This window comes from Lolium rigidum, chromosome 2, assembly GCF_022539505.1.
Source record: "Lolium rigidum isolate FL_2022 chromosome 2, APGP_CSIRO_Lrig_0.1, whole genome shotgun sequence".
NCBI classification, from domain to species: domain Eukaryota; kingdom Viridiplantae; phylum Streptophyta; class Magnoliopsida; order Poales; family Poaceae; genus Lolium; species Lolium rigidum.
Window position 1 is genome coordinate 175,745,137 of NC_061509.1, and position 14,326 is coordinate 175,759,462.

Below are 14,326 nucleotides of genomic sequence, written 5' to 3' on the forward strand. Positions count from 1 at the left end.
ACTCTAGCAAAGTTATTAAAGTAGTTCTATTCCTCCCGCACGTGTGTAAAAGCGACGAGTGTGTGCACCGTGTTAGTACTTGGTTTATGCTATGATCATGATCTCTTGTAGATTGCGAAGTTAACTATTGCTATGATAATATTGATGTGATCTATTCCTCCTACATATGCATGAAGATTACGAGTGTGCATGCTATGCTAGTACTTGGTTTAGTCTCGTTGATCTATCTTACACTAAAGGTTACTAAAATATGAGCATTATTGTGGAGCTTGTTAACTCCGGCATTGAGGGTTCGTGTAATCCTACGCAATGTGTTCATCATCCAACAAGAGTGTAGAGTATGCATTTATCTATTCCGTTATGTGATCAATGTTGAGAGTGTCCACTAGTGAAAGTCTAATCCCTAGGCCTTGTTCCTAAATATCGCTATCGCTGCTTGTTTACTTGTTTTATTGCGTTACTACCGCTGCATTACTACTGCTTGTTTACTCGTCCCGGGCAAAGCACTTTTCCGGTGCCGTTGCTACTACTTATTCATACCACTCGTATTTCACTATCTCTTCGCCGAACTAGTGCACCTATTAGGTGTGTTGGGGACACAAGAGACTTCTTGCTTTGTGGTCGCGAGGTTGCATGAGAGGGATATCTTTGACCTCTTCCTCCCTGAGATCGATAAACCTTGGGTAATCCACTTAAGGGAAACTTGCTGCTGTTCTACAAACCTCTGCTCTTGGAGGCCCAACACTGTCTACAAGAATAGAAGCTCCCGTAGACATCACCCGACCCTGGGTCCACGTCGGTCCCATTATTCCTGTAGATTTCAAGGTGGACCCCGACCACGACAACAGTGCTGGGCTCTACCATACACTCCTACGCCGGTAGCTGCAACCCATCCTAGACCGCAATACCGTGGGGACTTAGGACTCCCCAGCCTCACCATCTTGCTCCTTCGGGCGACAAGTGTACTACGGACTATGCCGTGGGGACTTAGGACTCCCCAGCCTCACCAGCTTGCCCCCTTGGATTACAAGTGTAATACGGTAAAGCGCATCCGTTGATGAACGAGAGGTGGAAACACTTTTGACTACTCCGTCCCACTCCGGATCTTATGGTTAACACGGGTATTACGGCACAAGAATCACTGGCGACATTTGTTGTTTAATCCTAGATGGATATTAACCCTTGCAATGGAACCTCCTCCATATATATCAACACAATCCATGGTTCCATTGCCCACCACATAGTCATATTCATAGTTATGAAAGTAGTGGTTTTGATTTTTATGCAATAGTGATAACCATAATACTTTGCAAGTAATTTGATAGAAATACTCAAATGACATGAGCAAGTGATGAACTTGCTCGAACACCGCAAAGTTTTGCAGTTGGAAGGTGTGGACTCGACCCTTGTCCTCTGGTTCGAAAAATAGCATCATTGTCCGATAAGGGCAATGGTTAAAGAAGCAATTATGCATGATTCCATTTTTAGGGTTTGTCCCCCCTTCCGATGTCGTTATTATTTCATGTAAGAGGTTAATACTAAGAATAATTTGGGAATACTTGATTTAAAGTAAAATACAACCTTGAAATGTTGTCAAGGTGTTTTTAAAGTCCAAATGCATTAATGGACTTATTTTCATTATTGAAAATAATATGTGTGATTTAAATCATTATTTAAATCATCAAATTATGACTTATTCTTCTTTGTCTTCAAAAATTCTCTTTGATATTTTATTGAGATAGAGAATTTTATGCTGATTAATTTTCATATTTTTAATTATTTTTTCAGAACTCGTTAAATAATTATTGTGCCTTTCTAAAGTTTATGCATTTTAATAGAATGGTGAAATGGCAAAAATGCCCCCGGGCCCACCTGTCGGTGCAACCCGGTGGGTTTGGTCGAACCGACCGGCCTGGTCCGGCTCGACCAGCCTCACTTCCCTCTCTCCGCTCACACGCGACCAAACCCTAACCCTCTCGCGTCTCTCTGGCGATCCCGCGTCGCCGCCCACCTCGCCGGATTATCCCGGCCAACTCCGGCCATCACCGCCGGCGAGATTAGGTGGATCTGAACCGCCACTCGACGGCGGAGACGGTGGTCCGTGTCGATCTGACGCTCGCGTCCTGGTTCACTCGTCCCCGACCTCCTCTGCGGCGGCTAGGGTTGATGGGATCCGTGGCAATCCTGCCGATCCCAGGGTTTTTGGCGCGGTGACGCCGCCGTGGACCACGCCGCGGTGTGCGGGTTGCTGCGGCACTTGTCGGAGCCTCGGCCTCGGCTTGGCCGGCGCTCGCCGAGCTCTCGGCGCGCGCCGCCGTGGCCGCCATGGCCTCGACTCCTGCCTCGCTCGCCCTGGTACGTGCGCCACCCTTCTCTCACCCCCAGTGCCTGTTCTTCTTCCTCCTCCTCTAGCTCTGGCCACGGCTGCTCCATTCCGTGGAGATGCCTGCCGTGCCCATGCTCTGCCGCCGTCTAGCTAGCTGTGCAAGCTTGCGTGCTGCTGTGCTGCTGCTGTTCGCGCTGCTGTGCTGCTGCTCTACTTGCCCTAGTCTAAACGCGTGTGCTCACCCTACTGTGGCGTATGCTTCCTTTGTCTACTGACTCTGCTCACCCTAGTGGTTATGCATGGTATGATCTATCTAGATGCTCATTTGGGCATCTCTAGCCACTGCTGTGGCTTGCTTGCTTGTGCTATGCTTATGCTCTGGCTCCCACTACAAGAAAAACCTTCCATAGAGACATTTTACTAGAGACACTTCCTACTTTGCCTCTTTAAAAATCACATTAAGACACTTTACATGCTGTAGTGGCACTTTTTGAGACACTTCAGAAATAGTCTCATATGTAGAGACGTTAGTTGAGACATTTCTGTAAGGGCCGGGTTGCAGTTTTCATTCTATAGACAACTAATGAGACACTCCAAAGTGTCACAAATAAGTTATCAAGAGGCAACCCGTGAGACACTTCGTTCTATGTCTTTAATTTTTTTTCTCTAGAGACATTTGTTCTATGTTTGGGTCATATTGGATAATACTAATTAGAAATTTGTTCCAAGTATCAACATATACTTGTGAAAGGGTGAGATGGTTAATGGAATAAGTCTTAATCACTAAGGTCATGAGTTCGAGTATCACTTTTCACATGGTTTCTTTTCATTTATATACTCTAGAGACACAATATAATGCCTTTTTTATGTCTTCTAAAATGTAGAGACATTATTACTATTGTCCTTACCACGTAGAGACACCGCCCGTAGTGACAGTTTTGAGACAATATGGAAAGTGCCTCTATAACTATGTAGGAGCAATTTAAGTGTCTTTACGGGACCAAAATAGTGTCTCTACATGCCAATTCTCTTGTAGTGTCCCCTGGTTCATTACTGTGAGTGATTCTTGCTGTTTAGCAAGAACCAGTGTTGTTTGTGTGATGATTAAATATTGATGGCTCATGGTAGGCTCTGCCTTGCTTCATTGTTGTCCATATATATTAACTTCTTGATGATATGCTTCTGGATACAAACATAAAAACATTTATGTAATTATCTGTAATTCAATTGTTGCTTAACTGTGGCTGTTTGGTTTATATAGTTCATGAATGGATGCAAGACTTGTCTCTGACAATCACTTGCATAGCATGTCAAGCTCTGATGATCCTATGATCATCAGCTGCTTGATTGTTGCTGGCTAATCTACTGTATGTGCCTCTCTGGTGTTTGTTTTTGATTTGTGTGACACCATATCTTGTGCTGGTGCCAGGTGATGCTTGCTCAAGCATCAACTGATGCTTGGATTACTTAACTGTTTCATTTATCTGTGTTTCCTGGCTTTATTAGATGAATAAATGATGTGAACTGTTTAGCAGTAATGATCTCATGGATGGAATAATGAGGCTAAAGGGATGCCAACCACTGGTTGGGTACCCTAGCTCATCCTGAACCCTACTGGGTGATGATGTGATGCTTAGGTGATCTGTTTAAGTGGCTAGGTAGCTGATGTGACCCTAGCAGGCTTGATCTGCTAGAAATGGTTGCTCCTGCCCCTCTGTGACTTGCTATGGTTGGTGATTGCTTGCTGGAATGGAACAACTGCTCACTGGCTTGATCCAATATTGGACTTCCAGTGGCCCTTTGATGTTGACAAAGAATATAGACAAGGAATTGTCTATAGTCTGATGGCACAGTAGCTGTAGGTGTTAAGTGTGTGGGCTAAGCTAGCTGTGACATCATCCCTTGCTGGATTCCTTTAATTATGCTCGATTTGCATAACTATCTGTTCCCATAGGATGATTGCCTAGTGGTCTTTACCCATATCTCGCTTGCACCAAATGTCTTTACTGACCGGATGATGACACAAACATAGGGTATCTACCCTTTTTGGTGTCGTTGGAGATCATGCCTGTGCAATTTTATGAACAGAACCATCTGGTCTGTTCATGATCATATTTATACCTTACTCCAGCTCCTAGAAATAGTGTGTTGGTGTAGAGGATTGCTTCTGGTTGATGATCAAAGCTTGCCCTGCTCCTCCTGGCTAGCTGATGCTTGATCTATTCCATGATTTGTTGCTCAGCAGCAAGCAGTTCTTGGTGGAACTGTCTCTGGTGGGTTTTGGCTAGCTATGTGTTCTTCCTGTTCTTGAGTTCTTACCCTGGGAGATTCTGCCGATGATCAGCTAGGGTTTGCTGGTGAAAAAGCTTTTATACCATCCAAGTACTTCGCTTCATTGGTCGACAAGCACAACCATGTCACTTAGGTGACTCTCCCCGGTCCGTGTGTGTGTTGTGAGACATGCGACTATCCTCGTGAGCTGCCCGTGTGCTTCACAGAGTTGGGACTTGGTCCTTTGGCTTGACACCCCGGCAGTGTTTGAGTTATCCTCTCAATTTGATCATATTTGCTAACCTGCCAAGTGGTTTTACCACTTGGCTTAATCCATATTTTCTTGTCTTTGTTGTCTTACTATGCAGGTTTAAGGAAATGATCAAGAAGTTCAATCAAGTGATGTCCAAGAAAATCATGAAGATTTTCTTATCTAGTTTAACCATTTACAATATCTTTGTAATTTTCATTTTCTATTTTTCTATTTATTCAATTCTTGTAATGTGTTGTAATATTTTATATTTCAATTCCGGATATTGTAAAGACAATGTATCTTGTGTGATTATTAATAAAGCTCAAAGTTTCCCTAATGAGCTTTACTAAATAAATGTAATGTTTATATTCTTGATTATTAATATTTGTTTAATGAATTACCTCAATTTTGAATTATAAGATATTCATATGATGTTTAAATTTGAAATTCAAAAGTTCTTGTGTTTGAATTCAATCATGCAACCTAAGTTGTAATGCAATACTCTCCTCTCTTCTCAAAACCCTAATTTAGTTAGGTGAGTTGCAAGTTTGTCGCACTCTCGAAACCCTAACCCTGTAAGGTGTCGAGAGAGAAACTTGTTCCCCTTCGATGCAGTTTTTGTTTAAAAGCGTGAAATTTCCCCAGAATTTACTATGAAATGCACATCCCTTTCTAAAATCTACCCCTCGATCGTCTCTAAACCTGGGACATTACACGTGGCAGCGGTTCGGAAGCCTAAAATCTCGTCGCCAACCGTTGGTCAAGCGACGTTAATGGCGTCCCATGTGAGGGACGCATCTCGTCGTGCATGGCCACGTGGCCATCCGCGCCGACGTTATTGCGTCCAACGACCCGCTGCCGCTTCGCCTGCCTGCCGCCGCTGTACATTAAGAGCACTGATACGTCTCAAACGTATCTATAATTTCTTATGTTCCATGCTAGTTTTATGACAATACTCACATGTTTTATATACACTTTACATCATTTTGATGCTTTTTCCGGCACTAACCTATTAACAAGATGCCGAAGCGCCGGTCCTCGTTTTCTGCTGTTTTTGGTTTCAAAAATCATACACAGGAAATATTCTCGGAATTGGACGAAACAAAATCCCACGGTCTTATTTTGCACGGAGCCTTCCAGAACACCGAAGGAGAGACGGAGAGGGGCCAAGGGGGTCCCCACACCACCTGGCGGCGCGGCCAAGAGGGGGGGCGCATCGTCCTATGGGGTGGGCCCCTCGGGCGCCCTCCGACTCTGCCCCTTCGCCTATTTATTCTCTCCGTCGCGAAAACCCAAGTACCGAGAGCCACGATACGAGAAAAGTTACTGTGACGCCGCCGCCGCCAATCCCATCTCGGGGGATTCAGGAGATCGCCTCTGGCACCCTGCCGGAGAGGGGAATCATCACCGGAGGACTCTACATCGTCATGCCCGCCTCCAGATTGATGCGTGAGTAGTTCATCCTTGGACTATGGGTCCATAGCAGTAGCTAGATGGTTGTCTTCTCCTCTTGTGCTATCATGTTTAGATCCTGTGAGCTTCCTATCATGATCAAGATCGTCTATTTGTAATGCTACATGTTGTGTTTGTTGGGATCCGATGAATATGGAATACTATGTCAAGTTGATTATTGATCTATCATATATGTGTTGTTTATGATCTTGCATGCTCTCCGTTGCTAGTAGAGGCTCCGGCCAAGTTGATACTTGTAACTCCAAGAGGGAGTATTTATGCTCGATAGTGGGTTCATGCCTCCATTGAATCCGGGACAGGTGACGAAAGTTCTAAGGTTATGGATGTGCTTGTTGCCACTAGGGATAAAACATCAATGCTTTGTCTAAGGATATTTGTGTTGATTACATTACGCACGAGTACTTAATGCAATTGTTTGTTGTTTGCAACTTAATACTCGGAAGGGGTGCGGATGCTAACCCGAAGGTGGACTTTTTAGGCATAGATGCATGCTTGGATAGCGGTCTATGTTATTTGTCGTAATGCCCTAAGTAAATCTCATATTAGTCATCATGATATGTATGTGCATTGTTATGCCCTCTCTATTTGTCCATTGCCCAACTGTAATTTGTTCACCCAACATGCTATTTATCTTATTGGAGAGACACCACTAGTGAACTGTGGACCCCGGTCCATTCTTTTACATCTGAAATACAATCTACTGCAATCTCTGTTCTCTGTTGTTCTTTGCAAGCAAACATCATTCTCCACATCATACGTTTAATCCTTTGTTTACAGCAAGCCGGTGAGATTGACAACCTCACTGTTAAGTTGGGGCAAAGTATTTTGATTGTGTTGTGCAGGTTCCACGTTGGCGCCGGAATCCCTGGTGTTGCGCCGCACTACACTCCTTCACCAACAACCTTCACGTGGCCTTCATCTCCTACTGGTTCGATAACCTTTGTTTCTTACTAAGGGAAAACTTGCTGTTGTACGCATCACACCTTCCTCTTGGGGTTCCCAACGGACGTGTGCTTCACGCGTTATCAAGCACCCCTGTGGTTCTTGTTCATCTCAATCTCTCGCCGCTCCCAAATCTTCTCCTCGCCGCTCCAACCTCTATCCAATGTCGTCATCGTTGTCCCGCAAGATCGCCGCGGCGAACGGCTTCGGTCGCGGCAGCCTCACCGTGCCGGAGGCGTGGGCGTTGTACCGCGCGGGATATCCCGTCCCACCGGACATGCACCTGCCAAGCAGCGGCGGGTGGAGGATGGCCATCAACGGCATAGGCGTCTCGTCGCCGCCGTCGCCGGGCACGGAGCGCTAGGGGGGACGTGATCATGACCCGAAGGTCTCGCCTCACCGCCGAGGAGCAAGCGGATCCAACCTGGGCGGCCACCGGCAACGATGATTGGTGGATCGCCTACTTCCAGGCGCAGCACGACATCGAGATGAACAGCAACGCCGACCTCGTCGACTGGTGCAACACCTGGAACAGAGATGGGCGCATCCTCTTCTGGGGCGTTCCGGGGCGCACCATGGAGAACATAGTCGACGGCATCCACAACGGCGCTCCAAGGTTGGAGACGCCGTCCTCGCCGCCACTATCTCCCGCAGCACGCTGGCAGCCGAGGAGGACATACTCGTCCTCCTCCAACTCTTCCTCATTAGGGCCGGCGCGATCAGCGCTGTCCTCGTCGCACCGCGTCGCGCCCTACACCGTCCCCAAGCGTGAGGTGAAGGAGGAGGAGCCGGAGTTCGCGATGCCGCCAGCTAATCCGAGGCGTGGCGGCAGTGGAAGCCGGCAGCAACAAAGGCGCGCGGCGGCGCCTTCCTCATCCCGAAGCCGGAGGTGAAGGAGGAGCAGGACGACGAGGCAGCCGGGCAGGCGGCGCTGCTCGCGGAGTACGAGCGTCAGCAGCGTCTCATCGCGAGCAGCGACGACCCCGAGGACTGCCCAGGGTTGCACGCGGCGTTTGCGGCATCGCTGAACGACAAGGACGCCTAGAGGGGCGACCTCGACATGGCGATCGCCATGTCCATCCGCGACATCGGCAAGCCGCTCGTGGACCTCACCGATGACGGCGAGGTTGGGCCAAGCGGCCTGGTGAAGGACTAGCCCGTCGACAAGCCTGACGAGCGTGTCAAGCAGGAGGTCGTCACCAACGACATTTACAACTTCCACTAGTACTACGATGCCTCTGGCCGCCGCAAATACTTCTAGATTAGGTTTTAGTTTAAATTTAATCAAATTTGGTTCGAATCTATGTAATATATAGCAAGTTTGAATAAATTCGCTCGAGTTAAAAATTTATGAAATTTTGTTTGGGGGACGCGGTTGGGGAGCCACATCCCCAATATAGCACGAACAAACCACGGTCCCCAAACGGCTTGATCCGGGATGCAATCGTCATACAAGGATTGGGAAGAACAAATTGCTAGTGACACACTACTGCACCTATGCACCTAGCAACAGGGGCTGAAGAGCCCGTGGAGCTTCCCCAGCAACGTACACGGTCCCCGGCGGCTTTGCAAGATCACTTTACTTGTTTATACGGTTCGACGATTCCAATTTCGTTGTCTCCGCCTTTCCACGAGGTTCATTCGCATCCCGCAATTGTTAAATCTTCTTCTGAACTGAGCGTTTTTGTTTAATCTGTCCGATGAAGATACGTAATCCCATGCTTAGTGCATGGGTTTCTTGGAAGCTTTTTTCAAGAGCTTCTGTTAGCCGAGCCGCTACGGTATTGCACTGACGAATCGATGATGCTGGAACAGCTAACTGAAGTTGATAGTTGCAAGATCCGATCAGCGATCACTAGCTACTACACAATGCAGTGTACAAAGACTAGATTGGGCAGAAGAGGAAAAAAAAAGAGTACATGATGAGGTAGGAGCGATACTAATCCCACGGAACAAAACTGTACAGATTATTCGATGTTACAGGGAGCACGGGTCGCAGCCATCGCCATGGACCATGGTTGGTTGAGAGCGCCAAAAATTACAGGCAGCAGAGTCCCCGTCGCCGGCCGGCCGGTCTCGGTGGGCCACCGTAGGTCCTCAGAAGGACGGCACAACGCCGTAGTCTCCTTCCGACGCCAGGAGCGCCGACGAGGCGGGCGAGAAGGGCCCGTCGTCGTCGTCGGCGCCGGCGTTGCGCTTGGCGAAGCGGCCCTTGATGCGCGGCCGCGTCTCGGCGTAGGCCTTGCGGGAGGCGTAGCGGATGGTCTTGCTGAAGCGGCGGTTCTTGCGCTTCTCCCGGTACCGCATCAGGCGGGCCTCCCTGTCCTTTCCCTTGCTCGCGACCGGCGCCGTCGGTGCCGGCGCCGCGCCGGCTGACAGCGCGTCCGGCACCACTGCTGCCTCCGACGAAGACAACTGCAGATTCGGGATTATGGGCATTATTAAACACCACGTACGTCCATGTCAGGATAATAAAACTAGTAATTTCCGTTGAAACGAGCTACAGTAAAGGCTTACGCTGTGGTTCATGGAGTGTTCTGGGTAGAAGATGGCGCCGGCGACGAGGTCATGCTCGGACGGCGCGACCGGCACCCCGATGGCCTTGATTCCGTCCTCGATGGACCGGACGAAGTCCAGATCGAGGCCGAGGTAGGCGTCGGCGTCGCCGAAGAACGCGGCAGCGGCGGCGCTGTTGTCCTCGGTGCTATCGCCGGGCTCGGGGAGAAGCCACGATGCCGCCTCGGCCTCGTCGCTCCCTTCGTCGTCCTCCCGCGTCGTCCCGGCGGCGGCCGAGGCTGGGGAGGGGACGGCGAGGAGCTGCGGGGACGCTGTGTCGGAGAGCGCGCCGAAGAAGGGCGCGACGGGGATCCGCTCGTGCCTGCCGGCGAGCGGGTTGGCGGAGTGGATGTCGGCGTCGCAGGCGGCGCAGAGCGCGGCGGCGTCGGCGCGGCAGGTGACTGCTGCGGGCGCGTGGTCGCAGACCTCGCAGAGCCAGACCCGCGCGTGGCGGGAGCCGGCGCCGTGCGCGCGCGCGTCGCACCCGGCGCAGAGGTACGCGCCGTCGTGCCGGCAGTAGAGCCGCGCGGCGTGGACTGCGCAAGTGTCGCAGGGACGGCCGCCCAGACCCCAGCCTCCTCCCCCCACCGCCGGCTTCTCCTCCGTCTTCATCTCGCTTGCCGGCCGTCCAGCGACGCTTTCTCTTTCGGGTGCTCGGCACGGGGGGAGCTCGCTCGCCACTGTTTCTCTCTCACGGGTGGTGGATTTGGTGCGTCTTTTCTGTTGGCGTTGGCGCGGGTGGTGGGTTTTGAGGGGTCGGCGGCCAGCGGAGGCACATGGGAGGGGGGCCGTCGCGAGCAGTGGACACTTCGGGCGGGCGGTCGCTCTCGCGGAGGGCCGAGGGCCACGCCGTTTGTTCGTTTGCCAAAGCGGGACACCTCGAGTTAAAAACCACCTCGGCTGAGCCGGTAGCCCGGTAGCATACCGTGTAGTATGTTCGCGAATTTCTTGCAAGTTTGCGGTCGCTATCGGCTGTTTTGCATCGTCCGCATTCCTCAGTCAAGCATATGTTGAAATTTCTACGGTACCCGCCGTGACCGATCGCGACGGGTCTGAGCGCCACCCATGTTTCATTCAGGTCGGCGGCCCGAAACCTTTTTGGCTCAGCTGCGCGCGCCTAATAATGATAAGGTGAGGCATCTCTAAGACTCTAACGCGGCGACCCATCTCACGTCTACGTGTTCGGATGGGTAAAACCAGATAGATCCGCGATCCAACATGGTCACGCATCGCAAATGCGAATAGCCGCGGTGTTCGGGATAATCCAAACCCGGCGTAAATTTGGGCCAGATTTGCGTGACTGCGGATGACACGTGGTGTCTTCGCGTGTCAGCCTGATCCGTGCGTATCTGGCCCACCTGTTGGTGCCCCAGTCCTATTAAAGGTCCCTATCCAGTCCCCACTCCACCACTCCACTCCGGCTGCACGAACTCGACCTTCCCCGCCGCCATGACCCCGAAGCGAGAGTTCGAGCCATCCGCCAACGACCATGAGGCTGGCAGCAGCCGGCGAGCCACACCGGCGGCGTTCGACATGGGGCCGACGGCTCCCATCCGCGACCGGATCTACGTCACCGTAGCGGTGTCGCAGATGTTCTGGGAGGCCGGCGTCCCAATGCCGTGGGGCGACGTGCACCTCCCCCACGGATGGCATCGGAGCCCAGATCGGGTTCCGGTGCCGCCGATCCCTGGCTCCGCCGCGCCAGCATCGCGGAGATCCGGCGGCGGCGCGCGCAGCTACCGGTGGACCTCCGGTAGGACCCCGCCTACAACGACACAAGGGTTCGAGGTGGAGCACGAAGCGCGCCGACACACGTGCTTCACCTCGGCGAGGCCTCGCCCATAGCAGCCTCACGCGTAGCCGCGCACGCCTGCTAGGAGTGCTGGCCGCCGGGGCGGCGGCCTCTACATCGACGAGCCCGCGGCGGCGCCAGTGCAAGCGCCATAGGCCCAACCCAACCCGAGGAGGACGACGACCCCGAGCTGCAGGCAGCGCTGCCGGCGTCCGGCGAGGTCAACGACGTCGAGGAGCTGGCCAAATGGCCGCACCTCGCCGAGGCACTACGCGACCCCACGCTGGAGGAGGAGGCCAGGAAGGCCAAGGAGGACGCCGACACGTGGGCGTTCCTCGCCATGGCGCGCCGGTAGGAGGAGGCCACGCACCAGGCCACGCTCCGGGAGGAGGAGCGCCTAGCCGCGCTCCGGCACGAGGCGGAGCTGTGGGCCGCTGTGGCGGAGCAGCGGCAGAAGGAGGCGGCGTGGATGGCACGCCTGCGCAGGTCGGCGAGCCCTCCGGACCCGCACTCCGCCTGGGAAAGGGCGAAATGGTCGCCCTGGCCGGAGTCCCCGACGCCCTCCGGCGTGTCCATCCAGAACAGGGCATCGCCGCCGGGAGGCGTCGTCCACATCGACAGCGATGACGATGAGTACTACTTGGAGTAGGGTGGCGCACCGGTGGCCACCGCGTCCCAAACCCTGGACTAGGCTTTCCTCCTTTTTTTTAAGTTTAAAGCCCATATAGGGCTTTCTTTTGTGTAAAAATTGCCCAAAATAGGGCTAAGTTTAAATGAACTCTAGTTTAAATTTAATTTTTTTTTGTTTTCCTTTTTTCTTTTTTTGTTATATTTGACTTTTGGGATGCGTCCGCGCGTTGGGGGCAGTGCGCGACCCATACGGACCGATGGCCAGGTCCGCATGTCCGCGTGCCCGCGCGTCCACCCAAATGGCCCCATCCGGACTGGCCAACGCGTCCAATTTGGGTCGCCGCATTGGAGATACCCTAAGAGCATCTCCACCGGCGGCGACCAAATAAGCGCCGGCAGAGCATCCTCTATTTGGGGATGCTGCTCCCACACCTGTGCCCCAAAACCGGCGGCCCCGATAGATTTTGAAAGTTAAAATCAAAATTTGTACAAAATTAAGGCGAATTTAAACTAAAAAACACATCTAGCGGCGCCGGGAGTCGAAGGCGCTAAAGTCCAGATCGTCGCCGTCGTCGCTGGATGCCCCGAACAACCAGTTGTCGTCCTCGTCGGCCTTCTCCTCCTTTGGCGCTGGCAACTCCGATGGTCCGGCGAGTGTTTGTCTCGCTCGACCGCTCTTTCACGCACGGGAAATAAAACGCTGGTTCCCGTCCTGTTTGCCTAAATGATGGACATCACCACCACGGTAACGAGAAATTATATCTAGAATCCATGGCCGACGACGAAAGCACTTGGAGACGCATCACTGCCATGGCTCGCGCCCCGCTATCCAGAAGATCTGGAGAGAGCGCATCTTGACGCGTTAGGTGCTCTCGAGGCGGAGTAGACCGCCGCCTACGCCCGTGACGATGACCTCTACGGCCCCTACCATGAGGGCATCGGGAGGCGGCAGAGGCAGCGGCACGCATGGACGTTGCGTTGGAGGGCGAGTGGGCGTCCCTCGAGTCGCTCCATCGCCAACCTCCGTTAGTGACCAACGACGACATCCAGGCGTCCAATACTAGATTTGCCAAGGCGAGAGCGTAGCTCCGGGAGTCGCATGAAGCCTTGTGTCCTGGGGGCCCAGCACGCGGACGTCGTCTACCTCCACGACGACGACGATGACTTCAGCGGTGACGAGGCCGTCGGCGTGACACACGAGCATCGGGCGCTGCTCGCATCGTTTGAGAGCGTCCTACGGGACACCGATCGTCATTAGGCCCTGTCGGCGGGGGAACAAGCACGCTCCCAAGCGCTCGTCATGAGACGGTGCGTGATTAGGTGTTGGTGCGAGGCGGTGGGAAAGCAACGGGTGCACCAGAAGAACCGGGAGCTGGAGGAGGCCGCCTCGTCCATGGCCGCCGCAGAGGCCATGGTGGCGAGGGACATGGCCCCTCTACCAGGCTGATAGGGATGTGGCCAGAGCGGCTGAGGCAGCGGCTGCCAAAGCCTGATGCTCTGGTTGAGAGGCAGGCATGCCGCTGGTAGGAGAATGCGTTCGCTGCCATTCGCCGCCGGCAAGCCTTCGCCGCTCGCACAGCTGTCTCTGACGGCGTTGTGCCGTCAGCGTATGCTAACCAGCTAGCTGATGGGAAGTAACCACGACCATAGTAGGCCACGTGACGACGAGTAGGTAAGGCCATCGTAGTTTAGGTTAACTCGTCTCTAACTATCTCTGTAAAGATAGTCCTTTTGGCCAACCAATATCGATATAAAAAAACTCTTTGCTTAACTGAGTCACTCCTCGATGGGCCTGGATACCTGCCAGTGGATGTCCGAGCTGACCGTGCCGCGTCCATGCAGACACATTCGTGACGCAAACTTGAGCCATGTTTGCGTCCCTAGCTATCTGTTTGTGTCGGACCGTTGAACCAGTAGGCATACCATTTTTCGCTGGTGTGGTCGTAAATGGTCGTTTTGCGTCCGTTTGTAGCAGATGCATATAAACGGGGAACGTTCATTGCTCGTAAGTCGTAAGTGAGGTTTGGTCCGAGTTTCTCGCTTGAGCTCCGATCTGCCTCGCCGTGATGGGGATGCGCTCGGT

The 14,326-nt window shown here is 52.5% G+C and overlaps 1 protein-coding gene across 1 annotated transcript; it reads right to left on the reverse strand.

Moving 5' to 3' along the window:
* Positions 1-9,066: 9,066 nt before the first annotated feature.
* LOC124687730 (zinc finger protein CONSTANS-LIKE 5-like) lies at positions 9,067-10,459 on the reverse strand. Its single transcript, XM_047221481.1, has 2 exons — positions 9,783-10,459; positions 9,067-9,680 (listed from the first exon to the last, which is right to left on the reverse strand). The coding sequence occupies exons 1-2, from the start codon at positions 10,431-10,433 to the stop codon at positions 9,363-9,365; spliced, it is 969 nt and encodes a 322-aa protein (XP_047077437.1). The 5' UTR covers positions 10,434-10,459; the 3' UTR covers positions 9,067-9,362.
* Between the last annotated feature and the right edge of the window lie 3,867 nt (positions 10,460-14,326).

What these genes read in the sequence shown, in the direction of transcription:
- LOC124687730 (XM_047221481.1), bottom strand. Translation starts at nt 10,433, where the DNA reads ATGAAGACGGAGGAGAAGCCGGCGGTGGGGGGAGGAGGCTGGGGTCTG. An exon ending in AACACTCCATGAACCACAGC is followed by an intron (nt 9,681 to 9,782) that starts GTAAGCCTTTAC and finishes CCGAATCTGCAG; the next exon opens with TTGTCTTCGTCGGAGGCAGC.